This window comes from Cheilinus undulatus, linkage group 17, assembly GCF_018320785.1.
Source record: "Cheilinus undulatus linkage group 17, ASM1832078v1, whole genome shotgun sequence".
Taxonomy (NCBI): domain Eukaryota; kingdom Metazoa; phylum Chordata; class Actinopteri; order Labriformes; family Labridae; genus Cheilinus; species Cheilinus undulatus.
The window spans coordinates 33,311,126-33,336,962 of NC_054881.1; the positions used below are offsets into that span (position 1 = coordinate 33,311,126).

Sequence of the window (25,837 nt, forward strand, 5' to 3'; positions counted from 1 at the left end):
TTAGGGATATACATTTTAATGGCTTTCAACTGTCCACACTCAGTTTTAGCAGTATTGAAAAGTTATCAGTATACAAATATCTTGGTATTTGGCTTGATGAATCATTTACATTTGAGTAGCATATACAAATTTTTATAGGTAGACTTCTTTAGAAACTTGGGTTTCTGAACAGACACAATTTTAATTTTCCTCCTGTCTGTAGTACAGCTTTAGCTGAGGCTGTTTTTTCTGTCTGTACTTGAATATGGGGATGTCCATAGACATGCTGCTGCATCCACAAAAATCTACAGAGTCCAGATTCATAACTGGAGATCCTTATATAACAAAGTTAGTTGGACTTCCTTGACACAGAGGTGTGATAAACACCTGCATCTTTTTGTCTATAAATCCCTAATTGGATGTGCACCATCTTACTTAGCATCTATGCTGGACAGGACCATTGGACGTCACCAAACTCTCATCTGCTGACTGTCTAATGTTGCAAGTTCTGAGTGTTTACTCTGAATTTGGTAAATCTGTGTTTAACTTTTGAGCTCCTAAAATGTGGAACATTTTACAACAAAGTCTTAAGATTGATCCACTCGTTTCTCTTGGACAATTTAAGATGATAATCTCAAATCATTTCACCACAGCTGTAACTGTTTTAATGACTATCATACTTGTCCGTTTTTTTTTTTAATGTTTTAACATGCTACATAAACATTTCATTTTGTTTTTAACGTTGTAAATGAGGGAAACCTCAATTATCTTTTAGACTTAGCCTACATAAAGTTTAAATAAAACAGATGAATAACTGGAGCCAAAGCCAATTTAACCCATTTTTATAATTTTCTATCCCTTTTCTCCTTCACTGTCTGTAATTGTAAACAAATTGATGTAAAACATGACTGCTTCTTTGAGAAATCTGTTTTTATTTTATCAGTGCAAATCAGTAAACACCAAGAATGATGAGCTTTCACTTTAATCTGATTGAGGCTGATTGGATCCAGTTCCTTTAAGATCTTTCAGGCATGATGCATGATTCCCTGCAGCTCAGCTTGTGATGAATGATGGATCATGATGCTGTAAAGCCTTACTGCACTTAGCTGTGCATTTAGTGTCTACAGCGCAGTTTTCCCTCGGGCCATCTGTGTTCCTCCGCTGATTAACAGGCTGTAAAAAGAAACTCCAAACATGGTGGTCGCTGAAATGACACTTTCATGGTGTTTTCCCTGCAGTATACGCCCCACGCACAAACCCCTACAGGACATTGCTTCTTTAATGTATCAGATCATTGTTTTATTTCACACTTTGTTTTCTATATTCATAATGTGTGAGTGTGGCTATGTGCATACATGCTTGTGACCTTGTTTGCTTGCAGGAGTGATTTGTCACACCTTGTGTTGATGTGGTGCAGTGAGCTGGCTCTATGACAGCGACAGTATAAACAGGAGCATCTAATGTGGGTTGCATGTTTACCAGGAATCAAAGTGTATGTGGGGATTTGTGAAACACAATGTACCTGCTCTTTTTGGAGCTACAAAAACACACATGCAGGAAGTTTGGAGCCAGTCTGTCTTGGCTGTGGTTTTATCAACTTTACACTCACTCCACTCATATTCAAATGCACTGTATTTAGAGCATTCTGTTTTTGCGATTTAATTTTTTTTTCTGTTTGTATAATCAACATTCAATTATTCGAATTTTGTCTTCTTTTAGCTTCTTTTCTGGTGCTGAATATTGCCAAAAATAGCTTTGAGTCATGTCCATATTTTACTACCATTTCCTTTTCACAATTTTGTGCTTTCTTTTCCTGAAATTACACAACACCAAGTCCCATACCTACAATTAAAAGGTTTTCTGCAGTTATTCATGATATATTTAGATTATTTTCCAGATTTTGTTTGTGTAGATTTCCCTAATATCTAGGGATTATTGAAGTTATTGCATCAGATGAAATACTGCTTTCCAAACCATATCTAATTTTAGCTTACTCCGTCTTTTTGTATTGTACTACATCTTTTTGATATTGTATCAGATCCTGTAGTTTTGTTTTTCATCACATTACTGTGCATTATGGTGTCTATAGTATCCCTATTGCTATCATCTTATCATGTCGTATACATTTTGTTTGGTATAGTTGCTTGGTATGGTATGGTGTTGTATCTCATGGTACATTTTCATATATTTTTGTATTGTATCATGTTGAATCAAATAATTTTGTGTGACACTGGATCATTTCTTTTTGGAAAAAAGCATTGTGTCATGTCAAGATGTATTGTGTAGTGTTGCATCACATTATATCGTATCATATTGTGCTATATCTCATTTCATAAATAAAACAATACAGTACTGTAATTGAAATTGAACTGTACTTCACTAGGGCTGTTTGTTTTTTAATCAACTTTTTCCAAATTTCTAGCATAACAATAGTGCAATGTTCAAAGATATTTGTATTATTTAAAAACAATACTACAACCTGAATGTAGGAATCATTTGTCTGATATACTGCTGTTTAACAGCTCTCTTTTTATGCCAACAGAAAAACAATCACAGTTATGTCATGACAGTTTATAGCTAAAGTCTCAGTTAAATTTTCTCATTCTGCACTGAACATTTTCTGATTTATCTGAAGTAATTTCTCTCTCCAGGTTATGAGATGTCTGAGTTGCTCAATGGCTGCTGAAAACACTCCATTTCCTGATGTTACTCTTCAAAATAAAAGTCTCCATTGATGATAATATTCGGAAACTTTGATTGTTACAGACTTAGCAGGAATAGAACGAGTCTATCATCAGATAATTTGATAAACTTTAACATTGCAACACTACAATACAATACAATATGATACACTTTATTGTCCCCTGACAGATAGGAGGGATTGAATTGTTGCTGCTTTGAGAGAGACAAAGCCATAGAAAGCTTCTTTTAGTTATCCAGGACTTAAGACTAGTGAAATACAGATTAAAACACGCCTTCAGCAGGTAAGATGTTTGATCATGCGGCGTCTGGTTCAAGTGAAAACTAGACAAGCACTCCAGTAATTAGTCTGCCCCCTAACTTTGTAGTAAACTATGGCCAGAGCGCAGCTGCATGGCTCTGTGCCAGAGCAGAGACAAAGTCTGTTTACATCACAAAACTTTCGGGTATGATACTCTCAATGATCCGTAAGCCACTGTGGCTGATAGATTTGGCAAATTTACCTCACAATGAACAAAAACAGCATTTAACTGACTATTCTTTTTCAATGAAGGCAGTCACATCGGCTAACAACAGACTGTATCAAGGTAAGCTGCTCAGTGGTTTTATATGATTGTAGCATAAGGGGGTCGGAGTAATTCCATCATGGGGTGCTACGACAACCCTACCTAGAAAGTAGTGAAAAACTTTCTAACAGTGACAAATTCAGCCACACATTAATCTCAGTGTTTTCACATGATTTCAGCAACCTTCCAGTATATCTAATATGTTTAGACATAAATTTTGGATTGTCCAGAAGATCATTCTTTCTTGCCATACAGTATAATCTTACAGAAATATCTTTCTGTAAACATTTGTATTTATGCACTGTATTCTGTATTGAATGATATGATATTGTGTAAAATTAATGAAACCTTTATCTTAAATTCTTGGGAGGATTTATTTGGAGGATATTTGATTAAGAAGTATCTTCTATAACATTGGTGTATTTTGTTTTTAGTTCTTCTTGTCCAGAGCCGTATTCCTAGCTGGTCCTGATGAGAGTAAATGAAGATGGAATATGAAGGAGGATTGGCAGAGTGGGGGCAAGACAAAAAAAGTTGAGGGATTTTTAGGTGTAGAAGAAAAGGGGAGATATGGAGACAGTGAGTGCTAATGAGCAGGATTTTGCTGGAGACTTGGCATTCTGCTCATGGTACTCGCTCTATCCCCCCCTCTCTCTCCTCTGCTCTGTAGAGGAGCTGGCTAGAGTGAGCAGCTTCCTGTCTGCACCCTGAAGCAGGAGTAAATGAGGGGTGGGGGGGGTTGTGTTGGAAGCAATGGAACAGAGGAAGGAGGAGGAGAAGGAGGAGGAGGAGGGTGAGGGGAGGGACCAGTGTTAGAAATTGAATGCCAGGGCGCCATGTTCTCACCGCCAGCGTTTCCATGGCGACGGGGTAATTCTGGCGAGTAAGGAAATTTCATTCACTCTGGTATGAAGAAGACGAAGAAGAAGGAGAGGAGGGAAATATCAACAAAGAAAAAAAAGATGGAGGAAAAAATCAAAGAGAGAAAGAAAAGGAGAGGAAAGAGAAAACCTCTACTGGGGTTTATGCCACCCATCCCCCAGGCGGTGTGCGTCTGTCTCTCCTTTTTTTTTGTGTATTTCTGTGATGCTTGGTTTGTTTGCCACCACCCTATAAGCAAACACAACACCCACCCACAAGCCTCCAGTTTCTTCCAGGAGCCCTGCAGGTATATGGCAAAGAACAAAGAGAAACACTGTTAACTGGCTCCGGTGTGTGTGTATGTGGACATTTGTGTGTGTTTTTTTTTTTTTGGGGGGGGAGGACAGGAGTGGGGGTGGGTGCCAGGAAAGGGTTGGTGGGGTTAAGGAAATCAGGAGGACGGTGGATTGTGACCCACGTGCTGCAGATTTGACCACATTTGTCTTCAGCTGTTTGAATTTCACAAGAAAAAAAAAGTTCATTCTCTGTGTATGCGTGTGCCGACCTGACTGCGAGTTTGTGTGTCAGCCTGCACAGATACACAGTCTTGCTATGCGGCTAACTGGAGCTGACAACTGCATGGGGTTTGACTGGGCTGTCGCTGCAGCCAACCTGACAGCTGTACTGCCAAGCACCCTCCGTACACACACACATATAAACACACAAGCATAACTTCATCTCCATTTCTGATATGATATGCAGCTTTTCTAATCAGCACATGCAGCATGTTTTGACAGAGCCAGTCATAAACACATGTAGTTAAACGCTGAATCATGTGTTTTTTATAATCTGCAAGCTGGTGTGTGCAGATGTTTCTCTATCACTGGAATTGTTATGACTTTTAATAGTAAGCAAAACATGAAGAGATTAATAATTTGATGATCTTTTTTCTGCTTGTGTTTCAGTGGCTGAGGAGGGGCTGTGGGAGTGTGGGCTGTCCTACGAGTGCAGGACCCTCCTGTTCAAGGCCATACACAACCTGCTGGAGAGGTAAAGAAAACAAAAATGTCAATACATGAAAGCACTTCATTATCTATGCAGTCACTATGTTTACTTGCAATTAAAATGTGCCCTTATTGCATGCAATGCAAGCAAGCATCAGTGACAAAATCAGCTTGATTACACTGAATCATGTGGTAGTATCATAACAGCAGTGGTGGACAAAGTATTCAACTCCAGTACTTGAGTCAAAGTATTGATACTTGTGGTCAGATCTTACTCAAGTACAACTAAAAGTTGCTCAGTGAAATTTTACTCAAGTTGAAGTACTAAAGTACTTACTTTTAAAAATACTTAAGTATTCAAAAGTACAAAGTACGTTTTCTAATATCAGTACATTGCTGTATTGTTTTGTCAGTGCTTTTACAGAACCTTGTAACTCTCTGAAACCACCTTATGATGTACTGACTTACATGTACACGCTGCTACAAAAAGTCTATAAAAACACCTGTAAAAACGTCACCATAAAAATGCAATCAAAAACAATTAGGACAACTATTGTCATTTAATTTTTGATGATATGAATCATTCCTTATTTCTGAAATCTCAAACATCGAGCTGAGATATGGCCACGGGTGTGCTGGTTTTTCAGTTTGAGTTTCTCCTGCCCTCTCCATTGCAGAGTTTTGTTTGAGTTAAGGCGGCAGAGCTTGCTACACAGATCGAGGATGACGTATCCTATTTCCAAAATCCATCCCAGGTGTGAGCAGTGATTGTGATTGGTTCCCTTCTGTGAGGAGCACAGCGTGTGGCCAATTGCATTTTAGAAAAGAAAAACACCACCATCTGACTACAATGCTATGCTGAACCTAAAAGGAACGAGTAATGACAAGCTTCCTAGAAATGTAGTGGTCGAAAGAACTATATTTGTCTTGGTGGAGTGAAAGTCATAAGTTTCCAAAAAAACAAATACTCAAGTAAAGTACAAATACTGAAAAAAATGTACTTAAGTAAATGTAATACGTTACTGTCCACCACTGCAGTGCTATTAGCACAAGTTGGAGCACAATGTTGCCACATTCCTATTGGACAAGAAAAAGAAAGCAGTAAATGACAAGGCCCCAGGAGTGTTTGAAAGGAATATTTTCTTGATTTTCTATCACTTTCCTCACTTTCCTCACTCAACTGAGCTTTCTAGTGTTTTTTTTTTTTTGTTTGTTTTTTTTTTTTTTTTTTTTTTTTGCAAAATTGAGAGAGTTGTGCATTTGTTATACCAACAGATTTTGTAAGAGAAAGTTGTATTAGCTTGACTAAAGCTGGACTGTCAAAGGCTTTTAAGAGGTATGGCTGTTGAAAAAGGAGTTAAATGCTGTAGTACAATGGTATTGAACACGCACATGTTTTTCTCCTTCAATATACTCCTCTTCTGCATCAGCACACCGCTGCATTCGGTTCTTCCACTGCTCAAAGCAGTGTTGTAGGTCTTCTTTGAACACTTGACATTGACTCCATACGTGTTCCTGTGAGCACAGATTTCATCATAGGATAAAGGAAAAAGTCACACCATGCTATTTTAGGTGAATAGGGAGGATGATCAAGCACTGTGAGATGTGTTTGGGTCAGAAACCGCTTTACTGAGAGTGCAGTGTGAGCTGGGGCATTGTCTTGATGAAGAATGAAACAAGTTTTCCACAATGATGGTCTCTTTCTTTAGACTTTTTCTCACAGTTTTTCTAGAACTTCTCTTTAATAGTGTTGATTCACCACTGACCCTTCTGGAACCCACTCCTCCAAAATGATGCCCTTGATGTCAGAGAAACCATCAACATGGTCTTGAATTTGGACTTGCTTTGTCATGATTTTTTCATTCTTGGTGATGATCAATCAATCAGTTTTTTCATAAAACCAATACAATGCAATGCAATCCATCTTAATTCATGAAAATCTCATGTGTGTAATAGGACTCCCCAGAAGCTTTGTGGGGCTTAGACTAGGGTAGGGCAATAAATCGCAAATCAGATTAAATCGCAATATGGCCTGTTACAATTTTCAAATCGCTGAAGGTGCAATATTTTTTTAAACCTAAAATTTATGTCAAAATACTAATTTAAAATGCTTTTTACAGCAGAGACAATATGCATTACATACCATGCAATTATTTTAGTGGAATGTTTTTGGAATAGAGTAAAAAAAACAAACAAACCATATTTTCTTCATTTTTATATGTTTTCTTATAAGAAATATATAGAATTATCATTCCCTGTAATACAACAGGTCATATCTGATTTGCAAAATGAGTCAAAATCATCACAATTAGATATTTTTTCAAAATTGTTCAGCCTTATACAGTACATGTAGACAGTAGCATTTAGAAAACAGCAATTTAAATTTGTTTTAGTTTATTTTTCATATGGGAAATATGGGAAGCTATTCAGAAATGATCAGATGTCCTCGCAGGTTTAGGATTGAACATATTTTAGCAGCAGCTGTTGTCTCAGGCTCTTTCTGAGGACATTTTAACAGCACTTTCAAGCTCATTCCTCATTTGTGGACGTCTGCAGGTCAAAGCAAAACTTGTACGTTTCAGCTTATGTTTCTTACCTAGTAGAATTGTTCTTTGTGTTGTGAGCATGAGAGGGAGCACAAATTTGAATAAGATCACATAGTCTATTATTGAGTCTGTATACAACATAAAACATTAAACAAGCATTTTGGAAAATGTTACATTGTTAAGTTTGATGTTATAAAAAAAGGCTCAGAGCATTTAATGTAGACCATGGTATGACTTATGTAACTTCGTTTTGTAGGATTTGTAATTTATCCACACAACTAGGATATATCTTCACGCCATATATGACTACAATGGCTTAGTGGCTTAAATAGAATGTGCAAAGCTAGAAAAACTTTAAGTGGAAGAAAAATATCTTAGCTTGAAAACAGGCCAACATATTTAGATAATTTCATTCTCAGTTCATCAATATGTCTCTTAAAATATAAGAAATCACTGATGTAAATTCAACCCTCTCAAGAGATTTTCTTTTCCTTTTGATCCGGAGTCAAAGGTTTTGCAACACACGCTTTTTTCATGTTCACATTTTTGTTCATCATTTCAAACAATTCGTCCTATTTGGTGAATGTGTTCAGGAGTTTTGATGTGCATTGGCGTCCAGAACGTTCATCATCTTGGACATCTTCTCTGCCTTCACAAAATCTTTTTTGGCGTGCAGACGCACATGAAAGTGACATACAGTGTTCCCCATACACTTCCGTCGGTGTACCAAAAGATTCAGCTGCTGTTTAGTTAAATTTCCCCCCAAAAAATCAAGTTAATACGTCGCTCATCTTTCAAGCTTTGTCCTCATAAGCACAGTCTCACTATTTTACAGCCATACCGTGTTTACATGTTAGTTTAACTGAAATCAAATCAAATTCATGAAAGTGGGACTAACACGCCTAGATAATGTGGTTGGATCATTTTACTCTTGCATGTTTACGCCTCAATCAAACCAAAACTTGACTAGGTGTCAATGTCAGAGCAGGGCTTTGACCCTGGAGTCAAATAATTTTAATGAGCAGCACATCAGAAGTCATGCTGTCACCTGCCTTCACCTGTTAGAGGAATAACATGCTTCATATTTGTGCCACAAAGTCAAGCTTAATGAATTGAGCTAAACTGTTATTTGTGTTTTTGTTGACTTTTCCCAATTTATAAAAGTACTTTTTTGAAATAGAAGGATGATAACTGAAAGAAAGGTTATGTTTTGGTGCAGTTAAATTAATTTAGAGGGCAACAGTGTGTGATAAAAATTGTGCTTTTTTTTCTATGAACAGCTACGGTTTCCTCTAACATACAAAGAGTCCAACCAAATGAACTTGCTATCATATTGACAGACAGCTCCACTTTTTCTTCTCGCCGCCTCACCTTAATGAAATTATAATCTGAGTGCTGAATCACTTGCTCAAGTACCCAAAGCTCTCCTTTCTGAGTCAGAGCCATCTGTTAAATGAAGCAGCACATATTTGCTCTCTATTAAGTTAAGCATCAGTGATCATCATAGGGGGCAGGCTGAATTAACCTTCCTATTACCTTGAAGCTAACTCCTTTTATAGCTCACTATTTCAACACGAGAGAGATCCTTTCCACTTTCTAGTTCATATTTCACACATGATGTTGACCTCTGTCTCTCACTCTTGTTGTTATTTTTTTTTTTTACTTTAAATTAGCATTATTTTTAATTAACCAAGTTATAATCAGCCAGTTACTGTTTGAGTGTCCATGATCTACATTGTGGGCTACAGTGAGGAACCCTGTCTTTATTTCTGTGTCACTTACTGAGCTCTAGAGATGAGCCTTTCATGCATCTGATTCAAGGCACTAGTAAGTCTTAGAATTTCCAACATAAGACTGGCAGGTACATCTCAAAAATTAGAATATCATGAAAAAGTTCAATATTTTTGTCTCTCATTTCAGAAAGTGAAACCCATATATTATAAAGACTCATTACACATAGAGTGAAATATTTCAAGCCTTTATTTCTTGACATTTTGATGATTGTGGCTTACAGATAATGAAAACCCAAAATTCAGTGTCTCAGAAAACTAGAATATTACATAAGATCAATAAAAAAAGAGATATTTCAAACAGAAATGTCAGGCTCTTGAAAAGTATGTTCATTTCTATGCACTCAGTACTTGGTTGGGCCTCCTTTTGCATGAATTACTGCTTCAATGTGGCGTGGCATGGAGGCGATCAGCCTGTGGCACTGCTCAGGTGTGTAATGGAAGCCCAGGTTGCTTTGATAGTGGCTTTCAGGTCATCTGCATTGTTGGGTCTGGTGTCTCTCATCTTCCTTTTGACAATACCCCACAGATTCTCTGTGGGGTTCAGGTCAGGCCAGTTTGCTGGCCAATCAAGCACAGTAACACCATGGTCATTGAACCAGCTTTTGGTACCTTTGGCAGTGTGGACAGGTGCCAAGTCCTCCCTGAAATCAGCATCTCTATAAAGCTTGTCAGCAGGAGGAAGCATGAAGTGCTCTAAAATGTCCTGGTAGATGGCTGCGTTGACTGTGGACTTCAGAAAATACAGTGGACCAACACCAACAGATGCCATGGCAGCCCAAATCATCACTGACTGTGGAAACTTCACACTGGACTTCACGCAATGTGGATTCTGTTCCTCTCCACTCCTCCTCCAGACTCTGGGACCTTGATTTCCAAATGTTATGCAAAATTTACTTTCATCTGAAAAAAAAAAAAAGACTTTGGACCACTGAACAACAGTCCAGTTTTTTTTCTCCACAGCCCAGGGAAGACGCTTATGACGTGCACCTTTTCCTACCACACTTTTTCCTTCCACTTAACTTTCTATGAATATGCTTGGATACAGCACTCTGTGAACAACCAGCTTCTTTAGCAATGACCTTTTGTGGCTTACCCTCCTTGTGGAGGGTGTCAATGACTGTCTTCTGGACATCTGTCAAGTCTGCACCCTTCCCCATGATTGTGTAGCCTACTGACCCAGACTGAGAGACCATTTAAAGGCTCAGGAAACCTTTGCAGGTGTTTTGAGTTAATTAGCTGATTAGGGTGTGACACCATGACTTTCCAAAATTGAACTTTTTCACAATATTCTAATTTTCTGAGACACTGAATTTTGGGTTTTCATTATCTGTAAGCCATAATCATCAACATTTCAAGAAATAAAGACTTGAAATATTTCACTCTGTGTGTAATGAGTCTATATAAGTTATGGGTTTCACTTTCTGAAATAAGTGGCAAAAAATATTGAACTTTTCATGATATTCAAATTTTTTTTAGATGTGCCTGTATACAGCGAAATTTGCAGAAAACTTAAGTTTCTCTGAGGAGCTTTAGTGAAGTACCGAAAGGTCTGTTAAGGAGTTTCACTAAATTATAAACAAAATGTGCACTCTCACAATGTGATCTTGTGTCTTTAACAAAGACACGTGTCTTTGTAGTCATTGAAGAAACCCAATCTGGATTCCTTTCAGCATAAGCCTACGCATTTACTCCATGGATAAAATGCTCTGTTAACTCCCTCACAGTTTATTCTTAATAAGGGCTCCAGTGAAGTGACCCTGCTTAGAGATGCACTGATCCGATACTGTAAATTAGTATCAGAGCCAGCACTGACCTTATTAAGTGGTTTGGGAATCAGCCCAATGTGGCCACATAAAACACAGTTACTTTGGTAATGTTGTAAGACGAGTAGTTTCCAGGAGAGATCAGATTAGGAAAAAAAATTAAAAGAATGCCCCAAAGATGGTAGAAGAGACTGAAAGCCTTGGATAGCTCAGGAAAAGAGTCCATAAATTCATTTCATAATTCCTTGACCCAGGTCAGAGGATCCAGTAGGGAATTCTCTGGCACCTGCTCACAGAGACGAGTCAGAGCTGAATTTTGTCAGGAAGAGAGAGGCTGAAATGAGGTGAAAATGTGCACAGATGGTGGGATAGCCAAAAAGGGAGCATGAGTGTTTGATGTGATCACATTTTGATCTGATGAAGGAAAAGGTTTTGGAGAGCGATATGTCAAAGTGCATACCACTTTAGGGAAAACGGATTAGAAGGGAGACTACTTATTTTCTTTTGCACCTGTCTTAAACTACATCTTACACTTTGCTCATGGAGCACAGATGCAGCCCTCCTTTTTACCATTTCAGAGCAAGAAAAACCAAATCAGGTTTTACAGTACAGTCACTTACCCTGAATAGCTCAAAGCCTAAAGGTACAGTATGTTGAATTTTGGAACTGAAATGCTTACAGTGTCATAACAAGTATTCACCCCCTTGGATGTTTCACCCTTTAATTGATTTTATATATCAATTACGGTCACGGCAGCGCAGGCATTAGTGCTGTTGCTTCACAGCAAGAAGGTCCCTGGTTCGCTTCCCAGTCAGGGCCTTCTTGTGTGGAGTTTGCATGTTCTCCCTGTGCATGCGTGGGTTCTCTCCAAGTACTCCGGCTTCCTCCCACCACCAAAAACATGCTCATTAAGTTAATTGGTGACTCTAAAATTGGCCGTAGGTGTGAGTGTGTGTGCCTGGTTGTCTGTCTCTATATGTCAGCCCTGCGATTGACTGGCGACCAGTCCAGCGTGTTTCCCGCCGCTCGTCCAATGACAGCTGGGATAGGCTCCAGCCTCCCTGTGACCCCGAATGGGATAAGCGGTGTAGAAAATGGATGGATCATGGTCAATGTAACTTTTTTTTTTTACAAAATAAAAAATACAAAAAAACCCTGTTTAATGTCAAAGTAAAATCAGATTTCTAAAAATTAATCTCTAATTAAAAATTGCATTATCTCCCTAGATCAGACCATCCCTTATAAACTGAGTGACCATGCAAGAAGGAGACTATTGAGCGAGATCACTAAGACACCTATGACTACTCTGAAGGAGCTGAGATGTGAGAGACTCTGTGTGCAACAGCTGTTGCCCTGAGTTCTTCACCAGTCAAAGCTTCACGGGAGAGTTGCAAAGAGAAAGCCACTGTTGAAGAAAACTCAGATTAAGTCTCAACTAGAGTTCGCCAAAAGGCAGGTGGGACATTCCATGATCAAGTGGAAGAACGTCCTGTGCTCTGATGAGACCAAAATAGTGCTTTTTGGCCATCTGACAAGATGCCATGTTTGGCGGACACCAACCACTGCAAATAATCACAAACACACTATCCCCACTTTGAAGCATGGTGGTGGCAGCATCATACTGTGGGGCTGCTTCCTGGCAGCCAGCTCTGGAAGGCTTGTAAAGGTAAAGGGTAAAATGAATGTGGAGGAAAATCCTTGAGGACAATCTTTTTCAGACTGCAAGAGAACTACAGCTTGGGAGAAGCTTGTGCAGTTTTGCAAAGACGAAAGGAGTAAAATTGCAGTGTCCAGATGTGCAAGCCTGATTGAAATCTATCCACACAGACTCAGTGCTGTGATTGCAGCCAAAGGTGCATCTACTAAACACCGACTTAAAAGGGGTGGAACTAACATACATTTGTTGAAATCTGTTTTCATTTAGACATGAAGGTTTTTTTTTTTTTTTGTAATTTTTTGGTGAAAAAGCCAAATTATATTGACCATTTTACCAAGGATAAAACTTCCAAGGGGGTGAATATTTATTATAGGCACTGTTCCCCATGGCATAAAAACAGAGTTAAAAGAGTTTATCTTTGGTGCGCCGGTAGTCGAGTGGTTAAGGTGCATGCCATATACACAGGCGACCCGGGTTCGAATCCAGCCCGTGGCACTATTTCCTGCATGTCTCTCCCCGCTCTCTCCCCTGTTTCTGACTCTATCCACTGTCCTATCTAATAAAGGCCAAAAATAAATCTTTGAAAAAAAAAAAAAAAAAGAGTTTATCTTTATGCTGATGATTTTGGGTTTTAAAGTCATGACGAGATCTCATTAACGTCAGTCTGTTTCATACCCTGCTAAAGACTTTAAAGCCTCAAGATTTGCTTTGTGTTTCATGGTTCTTTAAAGGAAAATAAGCGTGCATTATTTTGTTAAGTTTGGCTATTTTCTGGTACATTTCATTTTGAGTAACTTTCTTTCTCTCCTCCTCTTTCTTTTGTCCTCCTGCAGATGTTTGATGGACAAAGGTTTTGTGAGGATCGGGAAGTGGTTTTTCAAGCCTCACGAACTGGAAGAAAAGTCTCTGGGCAACAGGTGAGCAGAGTTTCGAGCACACTTTCTAACACGTGCCTCACTGAGATATTGTCACTGGACTTTTTCAGCATGCTTTGTGTCTCCATCCATGTGTGTGACCATGCGTGTGCGAATGTCAGAGTGTGACATAGCCGGGCCGGCGTGAAGGCTTTCATGTGATTCAGCGTTTGTCGACTCTTCTCTCCTTGATGTTCCAGCGGCTGCTCGTGTGTGAGACTGTTGAAAAGCAGGACGGTGAATGAATAGTGGTGAGAGGTGAGAGCCGAGTCGAGCTGAGCCCTCACAGCTCTCTGGGTGTGTGTTAGAGAGTGTGTGTGAGTGTCACGCTGTGTAACTGCGCGGGCAGTGTGGGAGACAGACTGAAAGTGAGTAAAAAAAGAGGGGTGGGTGTGATGACAGCAGCTCCACTTGTTGCTTCAGTCATTACAGCTCCCTCTCACAGCTCAGTGTGCCCACTTCTGCTTCTCCTGCTGGTAATGATGCTGCAGTCCTTACATCGTTAACGTGCAACACTTTTTAAGTCACAACACTGTTATATTCAACAATGTAAGGAAAATGTAAGCAATCACTCTCTTTCTGTCAACACAATGTAAAATTATGTAAAGTTTAGGTATTACTGAACTTTTTTTCTTTCCATTTCTACATAGAAGTGGAAAGAAAATGGCTTTGGGACAAAAACATCCCAGTATTTTTGTTTTCTCTACTGTGATTAGATGTGTTAAAACCTTAATACTTTGATGCTTTTCAATACAAAATGTTTTTAACTGATCCAGTTTTAGATTTATAAATGCTCTATAGCAGTTTTTCTCATTGGCCGTGCCTCAGAACTCAACACCAGCTCTTCAGTGAGAAACCATGACCCAAATCTCTGATATTTTTCAGGAAGTCAGATAATTTAATGGAAAATAATAGAGTTAGGAACCTCAGAAAGTACAAAATGTGACAAAACAAAGAGGCAAAGCAAAATAAGCATGTTTTAAAAGAGGCATTTTAGAGCAATTTTTCCCAGGCATACATTCACAACTACTTGAAAAGGGCTCTGCGAAACACTTTTGGGTTCACCTCATTAGCTGAGAGTTGCTGGTCTATAGAATCCAAGAGCACTGAAGTTTAAAAACTGGAAGTAATGCCTGGCAGTTACATGCCTCCGCATGGTACCTTGACAATCTAAAAATGATTCAGTTAATCTTGTGTCAGTGGATATTTGAGCAAAGATTGAAGAAAATCAATCAGAGCATCCTTGAGATGCCATGTTTACAAGAATGGACTGGATGCACTGATTTATACAGACACATTTGGAAGCAAAATGCCTCTGACACTGGTTATTTCCAGCATGAGGGCATCAAAATTTCAAATTTTAAGTCGGATTTTTAACCCAGAGTTGCCATGAGTGAGAGGGAAAGCAGTGGGGTGTATATAAAGTCACAGTTTGGCATATTCTGATGCCAGAAGTCCAATTAGTGTCCCTCAAAGAGACAACTCTTACATTTAGAACTCTTATGAGCAGAAAGAGAGACAGGGTCAAAATTCTAACTAATTTGCACAGTTTAGACTGTGTAGTGAAGTTTGCTTGCAATTGTGAGAAGCAGTTAATATTGGGTGCCTTCTGGACTTCTGTTTCTTTTTTGCTGTATATCAAAACAGGTATTATATCGTCTGATTTTTATGAGTATCATATCAAAGTTTGAAATTATGGTATTGTGACAATCCTAGCAAGACCATCAGAGCCTTCCCTTTTTCATTTTGATGTCACTCAGTTCTGTGTTTCTACTTCAGGGCTGCACGTTAGCGCTGTTGCGGTTCTGACCTTGCAGAGTAGATGGATGGTCTGATTCCAGGTCTGTCATTAGGCAAATGTATTTTACAAAGCTCCAATCTTAAAGTGAACCTGAGTTATCAGCCTTAATTGAGGATAAGCTACAGTCACAGTTTAGCTGTCCTGTGAAGTGGTGTATACAATTACTGCCACTGGTGTAGCAATTACCTTAGATGTGGCTATAGTATAGCAGCAGTTTTATCAGAACTGGGCCACACTCCCTTATCAAATAAAGAACAAAGAACAGCACTGAAAGCTTTCATGTCAGGAAGATATTTTCACTCTTCTCACAACCGGCTTTGGCTGGAGTTTGTGATTGTAACTGTCAGGTTTAGTTGTCCTCTGAGCTTTAGTATACAATGGCTGCTGCTGGTGTGGCATTAAGCTCAGATGTAGCTGTAGCTATAGCTATATGCATCAGTTTTAACAGAACTGGTGCACACTTATGTTAAAATAAACAAAAAAGTAAAATGAAAGCTTTTCCAGTTTTGCTGCTCTTATTAGCCCATAATGAACGTGACAGAATTTTTTGTAAAGTCCTGCCTCAGCCAAATGCTTTGTTATGGGATGTGAATTTGAAATATAGGCAGCGGATTTATGAAACAGTCCATCTTGCATGTCAGTTAACCTGGGTTCCTGATACAAATCCCTGTCAGATAAGGCCTTTCTGTGCGGAGTTAGTATGTTCTCATGCATGCGCTGGTTTTTCCTCCCATGGTCCAAAGACATGCTTGTTAACTTTAGCGGTGACTCTAAATTGACCGTGACTCTGAGTGTGCCTGGTTGTTTGTCTGTACGTCTGCCCTGTGATTGGCTGGTGACCAGTCCAGGGTGTACTCCACCTCCACTGACAGCTGGTATTGGCTCCAGCCTCCCACATGCCCTCAAACAGGATAAGTGATGTAGATAATGAATAGATAGATGGATCTATTCCACTTGAGGGATTTTTTTTTTACAGTAGTTTATGTGCTTTTTCTTAGTCAAGACTGTGCTTTGGTATGCTCTGGTCACTACTGATGTGATAAAAACTGATTGAAAATGTGCAGAGACGTTATGAATGCAAACACCTCTGGGCACTGGAGGTTTGATGAGAGATGAAAGGACGTGAATAATTTCTTAAGGCCCTTGCAGTCAACAGATCTCAACTTAAATGAGCTCTTATGGGAGATTCAAGAGACTTGTAGGAAGAGGAGCATTGAATCTGCTGCAGCATCTCTTTAAATTGTCCATCATGGAAAAAGCCGGCACGTTATCTTCGCTGAACATGTTCTTATTCAAGGTCATGACATAACAGTGCTCCTGTTTGACTGTACATGATTTTATTTAGTCTGTCACTCATTGCCTGGGATTTGTTTAAATGTTGATCATACAGTTACGTTGACAGGAAGAAAATGATTGTTGATAAACAATGAAGAGCACAAAGCAAAGAAATTTTCATTTTGGCATTTTATTTAACTGATCACTGATAAGATTAATCAATTAAAAGTTTAGTACTTTGACTCCACTACAAAGTGTGTCCTTTGTTCGCACTTTCCACAGTTTCACTGAATGTCCTGTCTGCGAACCTGAATCTGATTTTCAAGTATTCGCTTGGGGTAAACAATATTGGAAAAAACTGGCATAGCAATATACTCTTATACTCTAAAGAGAGTTTGAAATACAAAGGAAATTAATCGCTGAAGGACCGTACATTAATGAGGTGCAGCTAATAGCAGGAATCCCCTCACCTAGGATTGGCCTTGTGAAATTGAGTGGCTGCCTTGAGAGTCATGCTGGTGTATCTGTGACAGCAGCCAGGTCTGCCCACATAAATGTCTGAGCTTCTGAAAAGCCCAGTGAAGTTAGAAATGTAGTTCTTAGATAGTTATTTTAAAATATATATATATACATTTTAACATGTTTCTCAAAATGAAAAGAAACTAAAATTATTACTCCCTTTCCCATTTTTTTAATCAAAAATATTAACTCAATGCTTTTTTATTATATTAACCAGATTTTTTTAATGTATAATTTATGATTATATCTGTGTTTCTGTCCACCTGTCAAAATGTGTCTGTCTCGATTTGTACTCCACACTGTTTCTCCAATTGTCCTTGATACCACTTAGACGTCTTCTTGGATGCGCTAGTTCGAAACAGGTGCCACAGATAATTATAAATGTGTACATAATTTCTATAAAATCCAAAGTTGTTGCAGCTGTCGGTTAAGTTTGCCCCTGTCCCCGTCCCCCATTATGCACCATTATGCAGAGATGCTGAGTCATTATGCTGTTATTTGGGCAAAAAAACACCCCTCTCCATGATTGGACACAACTGTTGCAGGTGCGGGTGATGGTGTATGGCATGGGCTGCAGGACTGGGTGGTAATGGTAAGAAATCCAGTGGGAGGGATTGGGATAAAGAAGAGTCTGATGCAGGACTCTAGTTTTACATAAACTACCAGAATGTTATTATTCTTATTATTATTATGAATGTACTAATATATACCCTCACATGCACACTGACCAATTATTACCAGTTAAAATTCATTAATAGAAAATTAATAAATACCAAATACCAAGTTCATCCTAGAAGGACCTCTAGAAATCTCCAAAAACATAAAAATCACACGCATTTTTTGGTTTGCTTTACCCAAATTAGCATAGTTCCTGCTGGAATTTTGCCATGACAATGATGGACTTTGTAATAGTCAGCATGTGGAATCTGCAGACCAAATCTCAGTTTTCTATGTGAAACTTAAACTTGATTTGTATGCCAATTATCATGAGTTTTTGTGAACGTTTAGGTGCTTAGAAATCAAGAAAATAGGCAATAAAAAAGAAATAGAAAGAACATTGCACCCTTGTTGCTCAGGCCCTTATAAAAATCTAAACCCTGTCTTTATCCCTGTGCCTTGAGAAAATCATTTTCTCACTTTTTTATGTGCATATGTGAGTACATTTGTCTGGTTTGTATCATTAAGTTTGGGAAGTGAAAGCTGATCTTTATCTGAATTATCCAGTTTTAGAGGTTAGATGTTGCATTAAATTAAAATGAAGTCAAGATTTTACATATAATCACCACTTAGATGTTAAGATTAAAATGAAAGACTTGCTCAAGGATTGATAAATGTGGCTTTTATGGGCTGTATGAAGGTGTAAATGCATTGCTCTCTGACTGTGTGTTTGTGTGAATTCATACTGTATGCATACAAACATAGGCAGTTATGCTGAAATCACGCTCAGTTTCTGAGTGAATGCAGAGATTTGCATGCGTGTGGTGCCTCTTTAGTGCATCATGTAATTCCTCCACATTCTGACAGCTCTATACCAACATGTTGTCAGCTGGTACGCCCCCTGCTGTGCCAACCCCGACTTCTTCTGTCTGTGAATTATTGAACATCCTGCGAGGAGAGAAAGAAGGAATAAAAAACTTGAATATGCAGACACAAAGAAAAGAAATCTTATTTAAGTATGTCTGCCGTCTGCATGTTTGTATTTTTCACATTGTGTAAGTGAAATGTGACATTTTTCCTTTCACATATTTCCACTGCTTGCTTCCAGCACACATGCCTGTATACACACACAGTCACACTGCCTTGTTCCCAGAATAGCATTGTTGCCCCACAATTGACAGTGTGAGCCGTAAGAGCCCCTGCAGATCCCTGGCCGGCAGTGTTTTCCTGCCACGAGGGAACATTGCTCAGTTAGGCATACACTGACCTCCTGCCTCAGCTGTAACCAGCTCCTTTGTCTCTTCTCCTCTCACACACTTTATCACCAACAGGGGGCGCAAAACATCCATGCCGTGCCCCCCCTTATACCAGTGCCAGCTCCTGAGCCTTGGCGCTGCTGTCTTTGTCAGGCTTATCTGGTGTTTATCTCGTAGTGTGTCCCGGGGGGCACGGCGAGGATTGGCACATCCAGGACACATCCAAACCCACCCTCCTCCTTCCTCCTCCTCCTCCACCCCCCTGCCGACTCCTCTCTCTCTCTCTCTCTCTCACAGCACAATATTCGTGTTCTCTTTGTGTCTCAATGAGAGGAAGGCAGCACTCTGGGTTGGTAACGGATTGCATCAGACGCTGAGGGGGAAAAGAGAGAGTTACAGGGATGCAGAGAGAGTGTGAGAGGAGAGGCACGAGAAAGAGGAGGAAGAGTAGGGACGGGCGCGGGGGGGGGGCAGTGTGTGCAGAGGGGATGTAAGGAGGTGGGGATCAGAGGAGGTGGGGGGTCGTAAATTAATCATTCCAATAGACGGCTGAATAGATGTATTAGAGTCTCTCTCTCACTCATTACTTCAGTCACTTCTATGCATGCCAAGTACAGTACACAGTCTATTTGTTCATCTACCTGCTTTCATTTGCATTAATGGCCACATACTCATGCATAAATAATGCTCATTTTTTACAGTGAAACAGAGACGCCCTCTGGTACTTAAAACAGACACAAAGTGCAGTTTTTAAATCGCAGGAATCATCCTCTCCTCTCCTCTCCTCTCCTCTCCTCTCCAACCAGTGACATTGAAGTATAAGTGGTATCCTGGAGAGCAAACATTTGGTTTCATTCTGCATCACAAGGTCACAAATTCTCCAGAAATAACACTAACAACCATAAACAAAAGCCCTTTCTCTTTCTCTCTATTTGTCACATTTTACCAGCACTGTAAGTACTGAGCATGTGCTATAAATGTCCTTTTACCAAGATATCTCTATTTATTAAAATGAATGAATACATAGACAGAATGGATATTTGAAATGAAGACGATAAAGGGGTGTCAATCCTCTTACGTCGAAAAAAATCTAAATTTAATCAAGTATCTTCATAAATTAAAAGTCAGCAAGATGGGTTGAAACTTGGAACTGCTCCTGACGGGCCGCTCTGTGGCCCTCTAGAAGCTGTCTCGTATGCTGCTGTGATTAGAGGAGATGACTCTCAGAGTCACCTGATTTAAAGTGATTTTTTTCTTAAGTTATAGCACGATAAATCTGTCTCTGCACAGTGCGCATTAACAGTTTCTCATATGTTTCTTTTGTCATGATAATGCGTAACATATTGTATTCCTGAGCACAAGAGGGATTCATCCCTAACTGACACATCACAATCAGAGTGGTGGCACAGTTTTGTAGTGCCTATCAACACAAAAGTTCTTTGTTAGCTCAGTCTTGTTAAAACAAAGATATCCACTGAGAAAAATACATTTTCTGTGGACAAATTTAGCTCTTACTGCCTTTTATATGTATCTCATGTGTTAGCTTATAGCCCCCTGTCATCAAAGCTTGACACTGTATTAAGACTAAGATGTGTTCCTTCAGACACTTATCCTGAACCAGCAACTTCAGGCATTATGAATAACTTAAGAATAATATCTGCTGATGTTCTTATTACTTTGTAGGTCAATATCAGCGGTTGGTTTTAAATTAAGTGTGGTTGATAAAAAATTCAACTTGGGTGCCAGTTTAGCTCAGTTGGTAGAGCAAGCGGTCATATACAGAGGCTAGAGTCCTCTACAAACTGGTCCAGGATAGATTCCCAGTCTCTGTGCTGTTTGGTGCAGTCCTTCCCCACTCTCTCCCCATGTTTGACAAGCATACACAAAGATTTTAGGAGCAAGCTGTACTGGAATTTTCTAGAATGTTTTAGGGTGCATATGCTTTAGAAAGAAGCTGATAATATGACTGATTGTAGGAGTGACTGTCAAGAAGCCTGTGAGCAGTTTATTGATGGATGGAGACTTTCAGACTGACTGGCAGACAGATGATTAGGTTAAAGTGAGTTACTGACTGATAAGTGGTTGACTAAATTACTGTCTGATGGGCTTACAAAGACCAGCAGTGAAGTGATCTTTAATAAGAAGTCAAAGGGTTTTACTTTAGAGCTTTTGGATTGTGGACAAGGTTTGTTTTAAACTAGTTCGAGGGAAGGTTTTTGTATTAGCTGAAGCAGGCGTTTCCTTTTAACACTTTAATCATTAAATTCCTGTTCTTCCCAGCACTAAGGCTCCCATGAAAACTCATCAATTTGGCCCCTCCTGAGGACGTCTTGTCTGTGTTTGGATTTTGTCCTAACCTTGCACGCCAGATGGGTTTGTTTCACATTCATCTGTTAAATCTTCCATAGGCAGTGTTTGGGAAAGGGCACAGCCTTTGAAAAAAAACTCAGAGGGTGATTGGAAGACCGTTCTGTCTGTCACATCTTTACGGGCCAATCAGAACAACCAAACATGTGAGGTAGCCGCTACCAAGCTGCGTCCCTACCGAGGGCATAAACTCCATAGATCGCTGCATAACGCAAACCATGGCAACTGTGGATGTCAGTACACGACTTTTGTCGTTTTTGAAAAGAAAGCAACTCACTGCTGTTCTTTGTTCTTCTTTTGACAAAGAAATGTTGTCACATTCTGATAAAACTGGCGCTTTAGCAGCATCCATGCTAATCTCTTCCACCACTATTGCACTGGCCTCTTGTTGCTGCTGCTTACATCACGACTCCACCACGCCAGAAAGCACTGCCCCTTGTCGCTGATTGGACCTGTCACTTCCTAACCAGGCCCAAACGGTTCAGACGGGAGCTTTGCAAGATGGATTCGCAAGTGAGAAACAAGGAAATGGGCGTATCCATCTGCTTTGTAAGATGAATTTTGGACCAAATCTGGCCCGTGGAACAGTTAAAATATGCCCGCAAGATGATCTCATGTTTCTGTTATGGCCCATCAGTATGAGCTCTGCAGATTTCCTCAAGTATAAAAATGTAAACTTATCCTTGATGATTTAAGATATCCTTGTTACATCATAAAATCTAAAAAAGGAGTAAAAATATTTAGATAAGAAGTCAGGAATGTGGGAAAAAAATAAATTGTGTTTTAATTCCACATTTTCAATTTAGCATCTCACAATTAGGACCCAAACTTAGGATTTTGGCTTTTAATTTCATACTTGAAGCATTTTAACTCAGAATTTTGACTTCTCATATAATATTTTTTGAAGCTTTAAGATTCACAATTCTACATTTAAGTCCTGTTTTGACATTTCTAGCCAATTATTTTATATTTTACCTTACATTTTCAACTCCAAACTTTGACTTCGTAATCCCATAGTTTGACCTTTGAGACTCACAATTGAACATTTTGAATCATATTTTGATTTTTAATTTCATGATTACAAATTTTATTTTATATTTTGGCCTTTTAAACTCATAATTTTGACTTGCTTTTGAACATATTTGCCATTAAAAAAAAAAAACACTTTTTCAATCTCAATTTATTGTTTTGACCTTTTTGATCTTATAAATTCACTTTTCTCAGATTGTGAACCTTTGAACTTATATTTTTAACTTTTTCAAAATCGTTTATCATCAGTGCTAAGTTTTTTTCCTATTGCAGTGAAACAAGGTTGACAGTTTCTGGTTAAAAAGGTGACCCTGTTAGGCCCTCAGGTTAGTCCTAAATCCAGAATCCTGCCACTGCTGTGATTGAGTTTGACACCCTGCTTTAGAGGATTACACTCTGTCCATGTTTATAACTGAAAAATGCCTGTTAAACCATAACATCACTTTTGCAGTCATTGATTAATTTGACTATTATGATGATTGTATGCACAATTCATCAGCTGTAAAAAGGCTTTTTATTGAGAAGCCGCTGTAAAAGTCTATTAGCTTTAAATACAGCATGCTTCCAGCTGTACAGTGGATCATTGATTGACTCCATGCACTCTGAGCCATAAAACTGTGAACACACTACGGGGGAATTAGACATTACCTGATGTCTTTACGTTTTAGACAGATATCTGAGTAATATTATTCGACTTTTAAGATAAAAGTTGTGAAATGCCATCTTTTCATTCATAAGTGTGCTTGTCAGATATTTGGATTAGTGAAAAATTAGCATTTTCTCCTTTGAAATGTGTTACTCTGCGTGTTTCTTGGGCCTCCCTGGAGAAACGAGGCATTTCTAATATTAACTACAGAGAGAGAGGGAGAGAGAGACAGGAGGAAAGAAGGGGAATGAAATGCACAGATCAATAGAGGGGATGGTGATACATCACAGCAACAGCCAACCAACAGATCCTTTCCTCTCTTTTTTTTAATTAGGACCACAGATATGAAGCCAGTGGTAGCTTACAGTGATGTGTGTTTTTTAGGTCTGCAACTCAGACTCTTCTATTTGGCAGCATTTCTATGTGTGGGAATCGCCCACTGACAAAGTTTTTGACGTCATTTAGCTGTCTTTTGGGACTACGAAGAATTTAATTTGCAATGCACCGACACTTTTCCTGCTTTTTCTGCACTCATAGAAGGCTAAAAATGTGCCTTATTTTTGTGTCTTTCTATTCTGGATCCATGTAAACAGTTTGAGCACACAGTGATAGCTACACTGGCTAAAGCCACCCACTTGGGGCTCCTGAATAATACATCAAGCTGACTACGTCTCTCTTACGCTTGTGTTAATACTTGCGCATTGGCTGTGCATGCACTCACACACACACCTGCATATAAGCCTGTGGAGTATTATGCATGTTTGATGGATCTGCAGGATTTGCTTGTATAGAATAAAACTTATTGTGCGAGTGCTCTAGAAGCACTTGTGTATACATGCTGCTCACAAGAGCTTACAAGAGTGTAAACATCCTCGTACACCAGAGCAGCAGCAGAGTCGACTCTCTCAGAGTGTGTAGGAGGGGTTAGGCTGCTAGAAGGAGGAAGAGAACTCATGGTATTGCAGGATGAGAGAGAATTTAAGGTACAGATTAGGGAAATTAAGCTCTCAGATTTGATGGAGTTTAAAGCTTCAGTGAAGAGTTTTTATCTGGTTATGAGACAGACTGAAATTAATACTGATGGTTCATTATGAGCTGAAGAAGCAAATTAGACTAACTGAGAAGTTGATATCTTTATATGCCTGACACTTTGCAGAGAGAGGTGTCAGGTTTTTATTTTTTTTTCCATGCTAAAAATTTATTGTGGCTTGCAAGTTTGACATTTAAAATGCAGGATGAGATCATTTTAATTGTCCCATTTTTTTGTCCTTGCGAGAGGTTAAAATTTATTTACAGAGCCCTAAAGGGACATTAAAGCTCCAACAAGGAGTTTCATTTTGAGGGGGTTTGGCTGCAGATCACCACTCTGAGACATCCCCCTCCTGCAGACTACCACTGTGAGACACCATCTGCCTCAGAACAGAAGTGATAAAAGTTCTCAGTTTGACTTATTTCTGGAGTATTTACAGTACATGAACATGAACAGTGCATTTGTTTGTGTTCATTTAGGAGCTTTTATTATGCAAAAATCACTTTTCAGACTTTTCTAACAAAAATATGTGCCCCATTTCCAATGGCCATCCATTTCCTTCCACCCTCCCTTTCTCCACCTTTCAGAAAATGTGTACTACAACAAGCCATTCTCAGAATTTCCCCTCATGACTCATGTGGGGAGTTAGCACCGCCCCCAGGTTTGGTTGGCCCTCCCTGCTTGGAGGAAAGTTCCACTTTCCTTTTCTGCTCCTTCTCTCAGCTGTCGGCTGAGATGCTGGATAGCTCAGTGGGTTACCCTGCTGACTTTGGTCTGGGAAACTGATGGTTCAAATTCTAATCAGGTCCTTAACTTTGGATAGAAGTGTCTGTAACATTGTAACATCAGAAGGGCTGAAACAGAGGGCTTTTTAGACATGCAAAAATCCTGTACTGGAGTGTTTTTTCAGCAACAAACTTCACAGGCATGCTTTGGGGACATCTAAGAACAATAATCTCAAAGCGGTTTGCAATGGTTGCCTCCAGTGGGGTGATTAGATGGATACAGCTCTGGTATAGCATCACTTTTACCAGAAATTGAACTCGTTTCTGGAAGAAATAAAGAATAAAAAATAACACTTAACGCTTTTCATGATGAAAAGAAGTTTTTGCTCTTCTCCCAGTCTGCCGGTGTATCCAATGGCTGCTGCTGTGGTAGCTATTAGCTACTGGATGCTATTGTGTGTAGCTGTAGGAAAATGGCAGTTTAACTGAACTGGACCACATATTTTTTTTTTAAAGAAGCAAAGAGCCACACTGAAAGCTGTCTTGGCAGGGAAAATGTTCATGCACATCTCCCGACTGGCCTTGGCATCAATTTTATTCACAGAAGTTCTGCCATTAACAATCTACAGTAGCAGTAGCCTTTAAGCTGTGCTCAAGAGTAGCACGTGTGTACAACATAATTTTGACTTGTCACTCTGATTGGCCCATCATCAGTGTGACGGACAGATCGTTCCTCCAATCACCAAGAT

At 39.2% G+C, this 25,837-nt stretch overlaps 1 protein-coding gene across 7 annotated transcripts in view; it reads left to right on the forward strand.

The window, feature by feature from the left end:
• LOC121525038 (mediator of RNA polymerase II transcription subunit 13-like) overlaps nucleotides 1-25,837 on the forward strand; it is a 133,537-nt gene that overhangs the window by 74,884 nt on the left and 32,816 nt on the right. For all 7 annotated transcript variants that reach the window (XM_041810754.1, XM_041810757.1, XM_041810758.1 and 4 more), the window contains exons 3-4: nucleotides 5,072-5,156; nucleotides 13,703-13,786. In XM_041810754.1, coding sequence (XP_041666688.1) covers nucleotides 5,072-5,156; nucleotides 13,703-13,786 — 169 coding nt within the window. The remainder of the gene's footprint in view (nucleotides 1-5,071; nucleotides 5,157-13,702; nucleotides 13,787-25,837) is intronic.